Source organism: Sesamum indicum, linkage group LG10 (genome assembly GCF_000512975.1).
Source record: "Sesamum indicum cultivar Zhongzhi No. 13 linkage group LG10, S_indicum_v1.0, whole genome shotgun sequence".
Lineage (NCBI taxonomy): Eukaryota > Viridiplantae > Streptophyta > Magnoliopsida > Lamiales > Pedaliaceae > Sesamum > Sesamum indicum.
Genome location: NC_026154.1, coordinates 14,158,631 through 14,173,804, shown reverse-complemented (window position 1 = coordinate 14,173,804; position 15,174 = coordinate 14,158,631). Strand labels below are relative to the sequence as shown.

Sequence of the window (15,174 nt, the reverse complement as noted above, 5' to 3'; positions counted from 1 at the left end):
CCCCCCCGAAGAGAGACATGTTGAAGGGGTGAAATTCTGCAGGCTATGACATTTGGAAGGAAAGGATCAAATTCTGATATGTAGATCTTTTAACTCAGAAGCATCAAATTGTAATTCGCCTGTAGATTCCATCTTATTTGTAGAGCGCATTCTACTTGATCAGATATCATCTGATCAAGTAATTTTTTTAATGCTTGTATCATACAATCGAGATGAGTCATGGCATGCGGGCGCTTTAGCTATTTGTGCTTAATCTCAACGCAATATATGAGTTGAATTTGTGTCATCTTTTTCTCTTGCATTTCAACATCAAAAGTCGTAAATTTTTGCCCTGAGAAGATTCTTGGATAAATCATAACTTGCCCTGAGAAAATTCTTGGAGTAACTTGTTACGAAACAAGAATTGCGTAGCCACAGGAATACTATTTCGAACTGTCTTCAGATGTCGACAAAACAAATGAAATCTTGAAGCTGACAATATCTAGTCCTTGCTTGTAACACGCGCCTATATCTCAACACTTTAATCTCTGTTATTACTAAATATTCTAGAATCCCTCATCCGATCAATTTCAACAAAAATATTCCTTATGCACATGAGAAGAAAGAGGTGGGAGTATAAAATGGCAGTCAATGTCTGTATCTTTATTATGCGGTCACTTACTGTCTGTGAAATCAGCATCAATAACATCTCCTTCAGGTCCCTTGTCAGATGATTCTGAAGACGTGGAGCCCCCACCAGGTGCTGGGCCACTACCGGGTGCAGCACCTGGTTGGTTGTATAGTGACTGACCAAGCTGCATGACTTCCTGATTCAGGGCTGTCATTGCATCCTTCATCGCTTGGGTTGATCCTCCAGATATGGCATCCTTAAGTTCTCCCAGTTTTGCCTCAACCTTTTCTTTTACAGGAGCAGGAACTTTGTCCCCGAGCTCCTTCAACTGCTTCTCTGTCTGGTAGACTACTGAATCAGCCTGATTTTTAGTATCTATGGCATCTCTCTTCTCTTTGTCTTCCTTTGCAAATTTTTCAGCTTCGCTCACCATTCTTTCCACCTGAAGTGTCATTCATGAAACGCAAACTTCTTACCAAACATGACTGAAAAAGATTACATGCTTTAATCAACATAAGGGGCCGGGGTGGGGAGGCAGTTAAAAATAATTCAGATGCTAGTGACAAGCTAGTATTACTGGCAATACAAATCAGAACCTTGTCTCTCAAGCTCAGTGCCATAGACTCCAGTCTGACAAATGCATTTGCCTTTTATGTAATTCAATTAAGACATCAACAGTAACACCTACCTCATCACTAGGCAATGTGCTAGCACCCGTGATGGTGATGTCTTGCTTCTTCCCGGTTCCCTTGTCAATAGCAGTGACAGAGAGGATACCATTGGCATCAATATCGAATTTTACTTCAATTTGAGGAACTCCACGAGGTGCTGGTGGGATCCCATCGAGACGGAAGCTGCCTAAAGATTTGTTGTCCCTAACAAACTCTCTCTCACCTTGAAGGACATTGATCTCAACACTTGTTTGACCATCAGCAGCTGTTGAAAACACCTCTGATTTGGAAGTAGGCAATGTGGTATTTCTTGGAATAATCTTTGTCATTACTCCACCAAGAGTTTCCAACCCCAAAGATAGTGGTGTTACATCTAGAAGGACTATGTCACTAACATCTCCAGCCAAAACACCAGCCTAAACAAATTAAAACAGCAGAACAGGTCAGACAACATTATAACCAGTGGAAGACAGCAAAATAAGGTACAGGTACAACCTGAACTGCAGCTCCAAGGGCAACAACTTCATCAGGATTAACAGTAACATTCGGATCCTTTCCAGTCAATTTCTTAACAAGTTCCTGAACAGCTGGAATCCGTGTTGAACCACCAACAAGAATGACCTCATCTATGTCGCTGAAGGAGAGCTTCGCATCCTTCAAGGAGTTCTGAACAGGCGTTTTGAGCCTGAGGAAGACACATTATTCCCTCCAACTAAGTTGCAAGAAAGGCAGAAGCAATATTTTATACAAAATACAAGCTGCTCGGAGTCACCTGTCAAGCAAATCTGAGCACAACTCTTCAAACTTAGCCCGTGTAAGAGTAGTTTCAATATGCTTGGGACCATCTGCTGTGGCAGTAATGAATGGCAAACTGGCCAAAAGAAAAATTAAGATGGTCAGCATGCATGAAAGCAGAAATTTCCTAAAGGACTTACAATACTCAAAACATGCCTGATATTAGTCTGCGTCAAAGATGATAGTTCCATTTTTGCTTTCTCTGCTGTCTCTGTTAGCCGTTGAAGAGCTTGTTTGTCCTTCAATAAATCAATCCCCTCATCCTTCTTGAAATTTGTAGCAAGCCAATCAACAATTCTCTGGATGAAATACCAACACCATCAACTAATGCATTCCAATTACTTTGAGGAATCCAAGAAAAAGACATTCCACAAAAAGAGATATAAAGGAGCAGAGGGTTGAGGGTAGGGGGAGTTCCAATGAATGAAAAGAAGCAAGACAAACCTTATCAAAGTCATCACCACCAAGATGTGTGTCTCCGGATGTAGACAGAACCTCAAACACACCATCACCAACTTCAAGAACTAAAATTAAAGTAAAAGAAAGAACAGCCATGAAAATCTTCGTGGAAATGGAGTTGTTTTAAGTTGGAGCATTCAAATTGACAACTACACGTAAATTCTGCGGTACACAAACAGCAATCATAGGTGAAAGTGGTAACAGCTAAACCAGCATGATAGCATGTGATACACTAAATAATATATGTGCTTAAACAATAACTTAGATTTTCCATCCACACAAACACACCAAAAACAAATGAGAGTAGCCTGTATAGAAGTTAAAATAGAAGACCAAAAGAAACAGCCTAAAGCAAACGCCAAACATGACAAACTACCCAGGAAGATGCATCTGGAAATAACTAGGACACATTCATACCTGAAACATCAAAAGTGCCACCTCCAAGGTCAAAAACCAGAATAGTTTCGTTGCTTTTCTTTTCAAAACCATAGGCCAATGATGCAGCTGTTGGTTCATTTATAATACGGAGAACCTCTAAGCCAGCAATACGACCAGCATCTTTGGTTGCAGTCCTCTGAGAATCATTGAAGTATGCAGGAACCGTGACCACTGCTTTAGTAACCTTGTCATTCAAGAACTTTGATGCATCATCCACAAGCTTCCTCAAAACCTATTGCATGCAAGTGACGAAATTTTTAGATGCCCACACAAGGCTACCATCCGTATGCCAAACGCAGCTTGGAATGTATCATCCCTACTACAACATCTTTTTGTTTACTATTATATAGAAGCAAAAACTCAACAAATAGTAAAAAGTAGAACTTGAGAAAAGTAAATCACCAGGAAACCTGCAAAGAAATACGTGTAGGTAGAAGCAATGTGATAAAGTTATATGCAACAACAGACGCAAACTGCTGACAAACTTAAGCAGCATGCCTGGAAAGTGCATAAATAGTTGATCTGAGAGAAGAACTTCTTGGAAAGCCATGTCCTAGAACTTCCAACTGTTATTTTCTTCTCTTCCAATAAATGCATGTATATGTTAACATTGGGGTGAGCACACAAATAGAAAAAATCACTGTTCATCCTCAATGCAACCTCAAACTCCCACAAATAGATAAAAAAAAAAAGGGGTTTTGTCACCCCGGCCTGATATACATAAAGTTCAAGAACAAACAAAACCTCCGCCAACGAATGAAATGAAGAAAAACAAAAAGAACTAAAGAAAATGAACAAACTCAAATATGTAAATATATACCTGAGCTGATATTTCCTCAGCCGCAAACTGCTTTCCGATGGCGGGACACTCAAGCTTGACATTCCCATTCTCATCCCTCACCACATTATACGAAACCTGCTTCGACTCCTCGTCAACCTCCGACATTTTCCTCCCAATAAACCTCTTCACAGAAAAGAATGTATTCTCAGGGTTCACCACGGCCTGTCGCTTTGCAATTTGCCCCACCAGCCTGTCTCCGTTTTTAGTATAAGCAACCACAGACGGCGTAGTTCGCTGGCCCTCAGCGTTCGTCACAATGGTGGGCTTCCCTCCCTCCATTGCCGCCACCGCAGAATTCGTCGTCCCAAGATCAATTCCCACAACTTTCTCCGCCACCACACGAAGCGGAGTGCTGCGACGGGAGCTACCGCTGCTTCTGGCCCTGCTTTTCAGATTCAGCCCGAAGGAAACAGTATTTTTTAACTTGGTCCCAAAGAAGACAGTTTTAGTAGGATTGTTTCTGCTCGAATTCCCTGATGTAAAGTGCGCAGTGGCACCTAGGGCATGAATTTGAGCTGCTGAGGACGCCATTTCCGATCAAACCAAAACACAAAAAAAGCCCCAACCAACGATTGAATTAGAATCGAAATGAGAACCTCCGCTCAAACCCTAGAAAATGGGAAACAGGGTTTGGGAAGAGCTGTGAAGAAGATAAGGGGAGAAGGAAGGGGGGTTTGAATTTAATGGGAATTGTGGGAGGGTTAGGTGAGGACACGTGTACGGTTCTAGAAACGTCTATCGGCCTGAGAGGGATGTGTTTTCAGTCGTTCGATCTTGGGCCTATACACTATAAGTGGGAAAAACCTTTTGGGCTTTGACTTTGGAGGCCCAATCTTATATTATTTATATATATTATATAAAAAAGAAAATCTCATTTTCAAACCCCAAAAATTATGTTTGACCAATATACCCACAGACGCAATCTGTATTTACCCACTACCTTCCAGCAGCAACGTTTTATTGATCTCGGCAGCCATCCACGTTAGTTGGAGCTCTCAACTGCTTCAAAGTTTCTCATCCTACTACCTCTGCCCTGTCTCCACTACTCCCATAAAGTGTTTGAGCAATTTTCCCATCCAAATCTTTACTCCTGGAACACCCTCTTCAAGCTGGTTCATGCTTCCTTCGCCCCAGGTTTGAATTTTAGTAGCACAAAGTTATATGTTTGCTTTGTTCACCACTTCTCGAGTGTTTCAATCCACACACACACAAAGAATGTGGGTAGCGACAATTGTTTGAAGCGTTACTTGACTATTCTTTTTTTGCATTTTGGTTTATTAGATTTATTTGATTTTATGTCGTCAAAACTCTTAATTTCATATTATACTTCAGTTTTGAGTTTTTTTATCCATTCTGGGTCAGCAAACTCATTCACCCTCCACTTGTTTCACAAAGTATGTCTTTATTTATGCAAATGCCTATTAACTGCATATCTATTTTTATTCATTTTACTTCACGAGGATTCATTTGAAAGAATTTTGTGTAAGGAGTTACATTCAATTTCTATCAGTCTTTTAGTTGTTTGTTTTTTGGGTTAAATGAATCAATTTGCAGGGAGTTCATGTTGCGCCTACATGTTTTTCAATTACCATTTATAATATTTAATTGGAAATATAGTATAATTCTTTATGGTAAAAGTTGATTGCAATCTCATCATTGGTTATATTGTTTGCCATACAATTGTATATCATTGTTAGTATTTCTATATTGTTCTAATGAAAGTATTAAGTGCATTTTAATTAGTACCTAATAATGATGAGCTACAATTTATGATTGATTCCTTAAGAGTGGAGGGTCAAAATCAAAAGTTGGGCTGGTGGAGGAAATCTTGAAGTTGTGCAATTTTGATAATTTGAGCAGCCTAGAAGTGGTGGAGAAAAAAGCTGGTACAGAGAGCTGATAACTTTTGATTTTTGGTTGTGATTATCAAGGTTTACAAACAATGGATTACATGCATGAATAATCCATTATCCAACAAACATGTTTTGTCTACAGCAAGACATCAAAAGTGAGACCACTCTTCCAATGTTGAGTTTTCACCCCTCTTACATCGAATGAACTATATATTGCTTACTTTGCTCACAATGTTTTATTATGTCCAAAAATCTGTGAGAATCCTCCAAGTTTCAGTAAACCCGGACGATGGCTGCTCGTGTTTATCTTTTCAATGTCTCCCAGATGACCATTCTCTCCGAATTCGGATGGTTGTCACCCAAAATTAACTCCGTAACCTTAAGTTTCAACACACCTTTTAACCTTCTGTCGCGTGTTGTTTCTGTGTACGTAGCGCTCTCCAACCAATATCTCGTCGGTAGAAACCTCCCGGCCAGTTAACTTGCTCGACCGCGAGGTAGGCCCTATCTCGGGCCTCTTCAAGATCGACACCTTTGGCAGTGATCCCGAGAACACGGCCACCACTAGCAATGTAGTTCCCATCAGAGTCGAGTGTGGTACCCGCATGGAAGACCTTAACGGTTGGCGCCACTTGCTCTGCTTCTTCAAGGTTTAGAATGACTGTACCTTTCTTGTAGCTTCCAGGGTACCCGTTACTGGCCATGACGACGACCATGGCTGATCCGGGAGACCAGTTGAGAGACACGCCGCTGAGCTTTCCCTTGCATGCTGCAAGTAGAACTTGTGCCAGATCAGACTCAAGACGGACCATCAACACCTGCAAATGTTGAGACTAGACAAATGAGGAATCATGATGACCAAAGCAATTAGCGGTATGTGAGATGTCTGATTCACATGAAAGTGCAATTATCGTGGAAAGGTAGTAGAATACAACTGAAAGTTATGATCAAGAAACTCAATCAATTCAACAATCACTGTGTTAATGTTTGATATGAAAGGGATGACTTTTTCTTTTGTGGTGAGGAAACAAAGAGATCATCAACTCTGATTGCAAGCCAAAAGCTAACCATGCGTTTGATCTTCTCAGTAATAGAAATGGCTGGCATCATCATCAGATTGTGCGAGATATGCTGATTAATATGACAATGGGCATACACTATATAGAGAATCCTGTATGTGACAATTTCTTTGCAAAGATACGTAACATCTTTGGCTATTTCCAGTAACTGATCACATCATGATTTGCAAGAATATTTATGTATGAATATCATTAACACAACCATGTCGTGGTTGACGGCATAAAAGATGAAACTAACCTGGCACTCGGGGTCTCCAAAGCGCACATTATACTCAATCAGCTTCGGTAATCCAGACTTTCTCTCAATCATCAGCCCTGCGTATAAGACACCAACAAATTTGCAGCCTTCTGCAGCCATTCCTTTGACCGTAGGGAGAATTATAGAGTTCATGACAACAGATTGGAGTTCTTTCGTCAAGATGGGAGCTGGAGAATAAGCTCCCATTCCACCAGTATTGGGTCCCGTGTCACCATCACCGACTCGTTTATGGTCCTGGGCCGATTCTAGAGGTATGGCATTCTCTCCATCTACTAGAGCAAAGAACGATGCTTCCTCTCCTTCCAAATACTCCTCAATGATGACACGGCAACCAGCAGATCCAAATACATTTTTCACAAGCATTGAGTCGACTGCTTCATACGCCTCCTCTAGTGTCATAGCAACAATGACTCCTTTCCCAGCAGCTAAGCCGTCAGCTTTAACAACAATAGGAGCACCTTGTTCTGCAATATAAGCTTTTGCAGCCAACGCGTCTGTAAATGTTTGATACTGCACAATCAAGTATGAATATGACAAGGTGACAATCAAAAAGAGTATAAATAAAACCCAATCACTAGTAATGGAATAGAAGCAAAATGAACCTTAGCAGTTGGAATAGCATATTTGTCGCACAACCGTTTCATGAAGTCCTTCGAACCTTCTAAAGCAGCAGCTTCCGAAGAAGGGCCAAAAGTAAGAATCCCAGCCTTAACAAGATCATTAGACAGACCAGCTACAAGAGGAGCCTCCGGTCCAACCACAACCATACCAATTCCCCAATTACGGCAGAAGTCAATAACAGATGAGCTATCAGAAACATCGAGGTCCTCAATACAAGTTGCATCACCGGAGTTGGAAATTCCAACATTTCCAGGAGCACAAAAAACAGCATCACAGGACGGAGATCGTTTAAGAGCATAACAAAGGGCATGCTCCCTTCCCCCTCCTCCAATAACCAACACAGACAATCTTTCCACTGCAATACCAATTGCCCAGAACATGAGTAAACAACACAAACGAGACCTCAACTATAAATCAGTCTGCTGGCAATTCTTTCCTGTAAAATTAAGATATCAATGATAGCTAAGTCTGGTGATGTGTGTATATCACATTGTGAACATTAATTTTAACAGATAACTTACACCTTCACTGGTAAGCGGCAAATGCTGCAGCACATATTGCTCCAAACAAACAACCAATGAAATAAACAAAGAATTCCCCCTTGTCAGAACCCCGAGAAAGGAAATCTAGGCCTACATGTTCTTTTTGTGCAACAGCGGAATAACCCACAAACCAAACATAAGAGAAAGAACATAATTTTTCCAACTTTCCATTCATTCAAGCAGAAACGGAGAACAACAAAACGAAGAATAAACAGTTAAGATTAAAGTTTTAACCAGAAGCAGAGGGGGCTCCGTTACTCGAAGCAACGCAATGAAAAACAGGAAAGCCCGACTGACGATAACCGTCGCCGGTGGCTGTCCAACTGCGGCGAAGTCGGGCAAAGCTACCACCATGCCCACTATTTGCAGAGTCCCAGATGAGGGGTCCGGCGCGAAAACAACTAAAATTTGAGAACTTCCGGAATAGATGAGTATGACTGTGGAAGAACTCCGTATTAACACCATTACAGACAGGTACAAAACTTTGCGAAAAAATGCACGCCATGGTTTATGGATCTCGTTTTTGCTCAAGAAATTGTGAAAAATAAGGACCCAATTACGGGATTAAATAGATAGAGTTAAAGAGGAGTTGGGATTTTGAGGAATTTGGCGAATTCCCAGCAGACAAATGAGCGGCAAAAGTGCAGAGGAAGATACGGAAAGAAAGAAAGTAAAGAGGAGTTGTAGCTTGGTAGGTTTTTACCACCCGGCTTGAGGTTTTAAAACAAGGTACCATAAAAACTAGTGGCAGTCTCCAGGACTTATGAGCAAATTGTATTTTGGCCCCATATTCCAACTTACTTTTAAACATTGCTACCATATTTTTCCAAATACTTTCAAATTATGGTACAAAACTGCGAGATTTCTAAATATTTCTTATGATTTTGTAATATGTTAGGGATATGGAAATAAAATTTACAACCACTCTCTAAATATGATTTGAAATTAGTAGTTACAGATAAAATTGCAATTTCGGTCCCAAAATGTAGGATGGTTTGCAATATTAATATTATACTTTTTAAAATAATTAATATTGATCTCATACTTTAGAAAAAAATTACTAAGTTAATCCCATCATTGCAATATTAGTCACATACTTTAGAAAAATGTTGAAAAACTAGTCCCACACTTAAAAAAAATTTGCAAAATTGGTCCTAAAGTTAGTCCGAAATATTGCAAGTTTTTTTTTACGTTGGGCAATATTTTCTTAAAATGTGAAATTAATATCAACTATTTTATATAATATGAAACTAATATTAATAATCAACCTCTAATTTGAGACTGAAATTGCAATTTTCTTGTGACTTACAAGACTTGTTTAAGCTTTTAGGTATGCAGTCGAATCGGATAAAACTCATTTTGATCCCTTATTTTTTATTTTAACTTCAAAATAGTCTCTGTCTTTTTAACTCACTCTAAATTAGTCCCTCCAATAAGTGGTTTTCTTATATTATCCTTATAAAACTCTTTTTGTTTTAATATATACATAAAATCATGCATTAACTTTTTATTTTTTAATTATAATTTGGCCCTTCTATTTTTAAACTTAAAAAATATAACCGTTTTAATTGAAGTAATTTACTGTTGGCCCTGAAACAATAACTTGTCTAATGATATATTAATATAATTATTATAAACTTAATGAACTTATTGGGTTTTTCAAATAAAAAATTAAATAATAAGTTGGAGAAAATAGTTTGAATAAAAAAAAATAGAGCGAAAATATTTAAATAAAAAACTTCTAAAGTTCGAGAATAAATTAAGAAAATGAATATGTCATCTAAAATTTTGAAGAAAGGGATATGTAAAACTCCTTAATTCATCCAGGCATTCTTTTATTTGAAAATTTTCAGAAGTTCAATAAATTCATAACAATTGTGTCAGATATGTTATTAATCAAATTATTATACATACTTTTGTATAGTTTAATACCGGCACTTTGTTGTCTTCAATTTTTTATGTTTTTTTATTTTTTATTTTTTAAATTAGTTTATTTATTCGTATTTTTCTTTCTTCTCAATTTCTATTTCTCTTTTTCTTCTCTCACTCATTTTTTCAATTATTTCTCATAATTTCTTCTACTTTTTAATATTTTTTATTTATCCAATTAATATATATATTTCTAATAACAATAAGTAATTTCTAAAAAATTTCAATTAAATACACACAAACATCTGAATAAACGTTTAATGATAAATTTTCCAATTATAATAATTATTATTTTCTAAGCTAATGTATGAGGGACTAAATTGTAATAAAAAAAGGAAAGTGAAGTAATAAAATAATTTTTTTCTTAGAAAAAAGTTTTGATAGGGGAAATATGAAAAAATTAACAGTTGGAGGGACTAATTTGAAATTAATTGAAAAGATAGGAACTATTTAGAAGTTGAAATCAAATGTAGGTGACTAAAATAAATTTTACCCAATCCAAACCAACGTTGACATTTACAAATCGAAGTGGAGAACAAATTTTTAGGCTCGAAATTAAATAGGAATTGAGGGTGAATGAGTTATCTTACCTCAAGGGATGGGATAAGTTATATCCTGCCCATAATTCAATTTGGCCCAAGAAGTGGAGATGAAAACAATGCCCTAATATTTCAAGCTATCAACAAAAAATATACTATACAAACCCAATTGGATAGAGTGATGGTGGTTTTGATCTTCATATGTTGACTCCTCAATCAACCACAACACTGATTTTTTGTATATTAGTAGATCTGAGGAGATTGGTAGGATCAACTACGATCTTGTTCATAATCGATCAGAATCATCATCATATCACATTCTAAAACAGAGGACCCATTAAAATATCAAAAATTTCAAGGGAAAATGGATAGAAACTGAAGTGAAATCACATAAAAACTTGACAAAAGTGAAATAATAATCTCCAAGAAAATAGAAATTAAGGGAAAAGTTACAATCTACAACTTAGCATAGTCCAAAGGCTAGAGCTTTTGACAATGCAGAGAAACCATTTACATAGGCGTGTAATACGAAAACTGACCTATACGCATTTTCATTCTTCACTATAGTATCGGTATAAAGAGCCGTTGTAAATATGCATGCAGTTCCCAAGACCATATCGCTGTAATGGGATATACGTTCGTCAAGCTAAAAACTCTTCTCCTTTACAAATAGTCCCGGAAACTTCAAGCCATTTTTACAGACAAGAAGCGCTGATGGTGCACAACCGTAAGCTGTAACAAGGTTCTAAGTGCTGCACGACGCATAGCTCCATGCAGTGATCGAGCAGGACATTTTGGGTACCTTACAGTGACTAGGAGTGGAAAGCCATGAACAAGTTCTGCCTTCTAGCGTGCTCTGGAATGAGGCGGTGGATAGTATCTGGAGGTATACCGGCAAGCTCTGTGAAAAAGAAAGGCACGCATGATAAGAGACTTTTGGAGCAAAGTAGATACAACACATCAACAGGTTGAAGATGCCAGGGCTCTATAGAGGCTTTTGCTGTCAGTCTTTGCTCGACTGATCTCATGGTACCAGTATGGGCTGCTATTCACATGAGGTGTAAACTATTGGATTAGAAAACAATGTTATGAAGTGAAATGTCGACATCATTAGTTTTCAGTTAATAGGCTACATCAAGTTGAGCAGCTACCACAAGACCTCCTTGCTCATGGGAGTTGCAAGTTTCATGAACAGAGGATGAGAAAGTGATGATCATACGCGATCACACTGCGTCAAGAGATAGTAACCCGAATGCTCAAACCATTGAAACTTAACAAGATTTTGGTACCGAGTCAAAATTAGTCATACTTTGAGATAGTATCACCAGAAGCTTAAAGAGGCAAACTAATCATCGTAGGATGATGTCACTGCTAATAATTATGGTGCATTTGGTGTTGAGTCAAATTACCTTGAGGTTTAAAATTAAAGAGTGGAGGAAGTGGGCGACCATTTGGAAGCCGGGTGTTGGGATCCCTCAATTCATCAAAGAAAGGGTGAATGCAAGCCTCCAACTGCAGTTCCAGAAAAATTAGGATGGTAAAGTTTACTTGTAGTCTCAAAATTGCAGTTCAGCTGGTTGAGGTGGAAGTTGAACTTACAGCTGTGCATCTTAGATTTGGTGAGTACTGGAAAAACCGACATACCAAGTCCACTGCCTCTGGAGGTAGACGCTTCTGGAAGACCTGAAATAAAGATTGCATAATCAAAATCTTGTACTTGAACAGGGAACAAATATTTTGAGATGGTTTACACAGAATGCACATGCAACTTCAGCCAGCTTGCTGGAAGAGATAAAAATGTTGAAACACACAGACCACAGCAACAACAATAACCAACTCTTCACATAAATTCTCTTAAGGTGTATCTCAAAAATAGGGCCTTGATGGCATTCAAGTTCTCACCAGTGATTCAGAACAATGGTTGGATCAAAATTTAGCAGTCAGGTTTTCCAAAAACTAGGAGGAGATAAAGGGAGCGGCAGTTAAGTTCTAACGGTCTTGATGTGAGCCTTTGAAGCTTTTGTATACAAAAGCTTAAATTTTCAAGGGCAATGCACTGAGAGATCAAGAAATGAATTTTGAAGAATAATCTTTGGCCAAAATAAAGTACTAGTCATGCATCAATTCAGCTGTCTTGTGCATTTCAACACGAAAAAAGATGTAAAGACTCGTTCCATCAGAGGAAACATGGTAACCATACCTTGTGCCAAGGATGGGGCTTGATCTGTGGGAACTTGAACTCTGTATAGTTTGGATTCATGCACTTGATCTCCTCTCTGGTAGGTGTTCCCAAAACCTATTACAATTCAACCAACATACAATAATCGGGACATGTTGATATCAAATGACTAACAGATGCTATGCTGTAGGAAAATGACCTAAATTTTTTCAACTCTTGTGATTGGGTTCCCGAAAAACCATTCATGTTGTTTGTCAGCAGTTTGCAAGGGTAAATTCAACATGAAGTTCTCTTTCCGAAATGCCAAGTAGTCAGAATCTTTCTTTACATCTCTATCTAGTCTTTCATACCAATCTTCATCAGCGGATATTTATAGTCAAACTCAAACTTTTGAGCCATTTTATCATATATTGATCATTAAGAGAACCAGATGCTAAAATTTTAAGCTTTAACACATGGGCGACTGATATCACCTTAATAATTTCAACTAGTTGATCAACTCCGCTTTCTCCTGGAAACAAGGGCTGTACAATAGATCAGAGAGACATGTCAGAGTAACATATGAAGGGATAACATATTACACATTGGAAATAGAAGGTAAAAGCATTAAGATTATCAGTCAACCTGTCCAAGAAGTAATTCAGCCATTACGCAACCAGTTGACCATATATCTATTGCAGTTGTATATTCCGTGGCACCAAATATGAGTTCAGGAGCACGATAATACCGCGAACAGATGTAGGACACATTGGGCTCCCCTTTCACCTGAGGAATGAACCACTAGGCATAAGCAACAGGAAACAGTCATTAATGACCTATGATGCACAAAGACCTACTTACCAAAACTTTGGCACTCCCAAAATCACAAAGTTTGAGCTGATGTGTGTGCGGATTCACCTGGATGATAAATACAACTTCAGCTTCTTAAATAAAAATAAAACAATACGATCAAGAACATTATTCTCAATATATGATAACTAAGAAAATTCCCACCTGGAAATTCTTTGGCAATTTAACATAAGAACAAATTCTGAACAGTAGTAATTTACAAAATCTCCATTTTCAAAACCCATGTTTACTTCTGCTTAATCATCAAATACATTCTGATTTTTTTTTTAGTTACAGCACTTTCTTTTCTCTAACATTTTGCTTATCTCTTAGATTTATCATTACAATTCCACCAGTTAAATCTACTCATCAGTTCGTGACAGATAATAAGGAAATAACCAGAAAATGAAATCATGACGTCTATTGAGTTAAAATCACCTCAATGTCAGTTATAATATAAAGAGCAAGCTGAATCTATTTTGTTAAGTAGCAGTGATGCATGATGCATTCCTTCATATGAGAACCCTGGTTATATGGAAAACTTTATGATTAATAGGCTAAAGATGAAATTTATATTGCCATCTTTTCCTAAAATTATCATAAAATAATCTCATTGCAAAAGCAGTCATCACCTGCCCATAGGTAAAGAGTCCTCTAACTACAAACTAGTATTGCTTGCTCAAACTCCACCGAAATGCACATGAGATGATTATTAAGTTATAACAACATTATTCCATGAACAGTATTTATTCCAATCACAGTTTTTTAGAGAGGTGAAAAAGAATTGTGTCCAATTACCAGTTAGCACAGTGGAGACAATATCTGATAAGAACTTGTTTGTCAATTAACAAAGAAAATACTTACAAGTAAATTTTGCGGCTTGATATCACGGTGACAAATACCAATACAATTATGTATATAAGCAAGGGCTCGGCATATCTGCACAGAGAGGAAGGAGTTGTGACAAGGGGTCCAGATAAGAAGATGGCAAAGAACTACTGGATGAGAATTAGCAAGGCACACACAAGATAGCATATCCAGAAAGGAACTGGCAATATTGATTGGCCTCTGGCAGTCTTTCCTATTAACATTCAGTTAAATAGAAGTTTCAGCAGTGAACAGCGACCATCAACAATTCCTCACCATGAGGTTTTGACCAGATTGACACATCAACTTGGGTAGATATATAATCGTATGCCTAATTGGCAACATCAGAGTAACATGTGATGTTTCGGAATATAGGAGCTTCACGAATGCAAATAATTGAAAAGGCCAAGATTATTGTCTGAATATGAATATCAGTTAAATCAAAGTCAAAGTACATAACTGCATGTTCAGTTTGCTACAGTATGAAGGACAGCCAGTGCGAATTTAAACCACTATAGATGGAGACTTTAAATGAGATCGCGGCACGTGTACTGCAAACTGCAGCAGTCTCATATATATGTATGTATATGCACATACAAATGTATATGTTTGTGTATATATATAAAACATATATAGTTCAGTTAAAAGTACGGATCGTTATGTA

General features: G+C 37.9%; 3 protein-coding genes across 6 annotated transcripts in view; all 3 read right to left on the bottom strand.

Moving 5' to 3' along the window:
* On the bottom strand, positions 351–4,475 carry LOC105172524 (stromal 70 kDa heat shock-related protein, chloroplastic). Its single transcript, XM_011093996.2, has 8 exons — positions 3,794–4,475; positions 2,953–3,205; positions 2,521–2,600; positions 2,233–2,375; positions 2,054–2,152; positions 1,777–1,966; positions 1,299–1,697; positions 351–1,052 (listed from the first exon to the last, which is right to left on the bottom strand). Exons 1-8 carry the CDS (start codon positions 4,343–4,345, stop codon positions 654–656), a joined length of 2,115 nt encoding a protein of 704 aa, XP_011092298.1. The 5' UTR covers positions 4,346–4,475; the 3' UTR covers positions 351–653.
* On the bottom strand, positions 5,737–8,876 carry LOC105172523 (phosphoribosylamine--glycine ligase, chloroplastic). 2 transcript variants are annotated; one of them, XM_011093994.2, is made up of 4 exons: positions 8,403–8,876; positions 7,608–7,981; positions 6,985–7,515; positions 5,737–6,485 (listed from the first exon to the last, which is right to left on the bottom strand). In XM_011093994.2, the coding sequence occupies exons 1-4, from the start codon at positions 8,671–8,673 to the stop codon at positions 6,066–6,068; spliced, it is 1,596 nt and encodes a 531-aa protein (XP_011092296.1). In that variant the 5' UTR covers positions 8,674–8,876; the 3' UTR covers positions 5,737–6,065. The 2 variants fall into 2 exon arrangements, with proteins under 2 accessions (XP_011092296.1, XP_011092297.1); XM_011093995.2 differs by lacking the exon at positions 8,403–8,876 and adding an exon at positions 8,148–8,383 and having other exon boundaries at positions 7,608–8,062.
* LOC105172522 (shaggy-related protein kinase delta) overlaps positions 11,006–15,174 on the bottom strand; it is an 8,169-nt gene continuing 4,000 nt past the window's right edge. For all 3 annotated transcript variants that reach the window (XM_011093993.2, XM_011093990.2, XM_011093992.2), the window contains exons 6-13: positions 14,508–14,582; positions 13,656–13,712; positions 13,440–13,580; positions 13,289–13,339; positions 12,837–12,932; positions 12,236–12,319; positions 12,046–12,148; positions 11,006–11,537 (exon numbers count right to left, since the gene is read on the bottom strand). In XM_011093993.2, coding sequence (XP_011092295.1) covers positions 11,449–11,537; positions 12,046–12,148; positions 12,236–12,319; positions 12,837–12,932; positions 13,289–13,339; positions 13,440–13,580; positions 13,656–13,712; positions 14,508–14,582 — 696 coding nt within the window. In that variant the 3' untranslated portion in view covers positions 11,006–11,448. The remainder of the gene's footprint in view (positions 11,538–12,045; positions 12,149–12,235; positions 12,320–12,836; positions 12,933–13,288; positions 13,340–13,439; positions 13,581–13,655; positions 13,713–14,507; positions 14,583–15,174) is intronic.

Excerpts from the sequence above, each read along its gene's own strand:
- LOC105172524 (XM_011093996.2), bottom strand. The coding sequence starts at position 4,345 with ATGGCGTCCTCAGCAGCTCAAATTCATGCCCTAGGTGCCACTGCGCAC. Across the intron at positions 3,206-3,793 it reads CTGAGGAAATATCAGCTCAG|GTTTTGAGGAAGCTTGTGGA; the intron begins GTATATATTTAC and ends TGCATGCAATAG. Across the intron at positions 1,698-1,776 it reads CCCTTGGAGCTGCAGTTCAG|GCTGGTGTTTTGGCTGGAGA; the intron begins GTTGTACCTGTA and ends TAATTTGTTTAG.
- LOC105172523 (XM_011093994.2), bottom strand. The coding sequence starts at position 8,673 with ATGGCGTGCATTTTTTCGCAAAGTTTTGTACCTGTCTGTAATGGTGTT. Across the intron at positions 7,516-7,607 it reads ATGCTATTCCAACTGCTAAG|TATCAAACATTTACAGACGC; the intron begins GTTCATTTTGCT and ends TTGATTGTGCAG. Across the intron at positions 6,486-6,984 it reads TTGGAGACCCCGAGTGCCAG|GTGTTGATGGTCCGTCTTGA; the intron begins GTTAGTTTCATC and ends CAACATTTGCAG.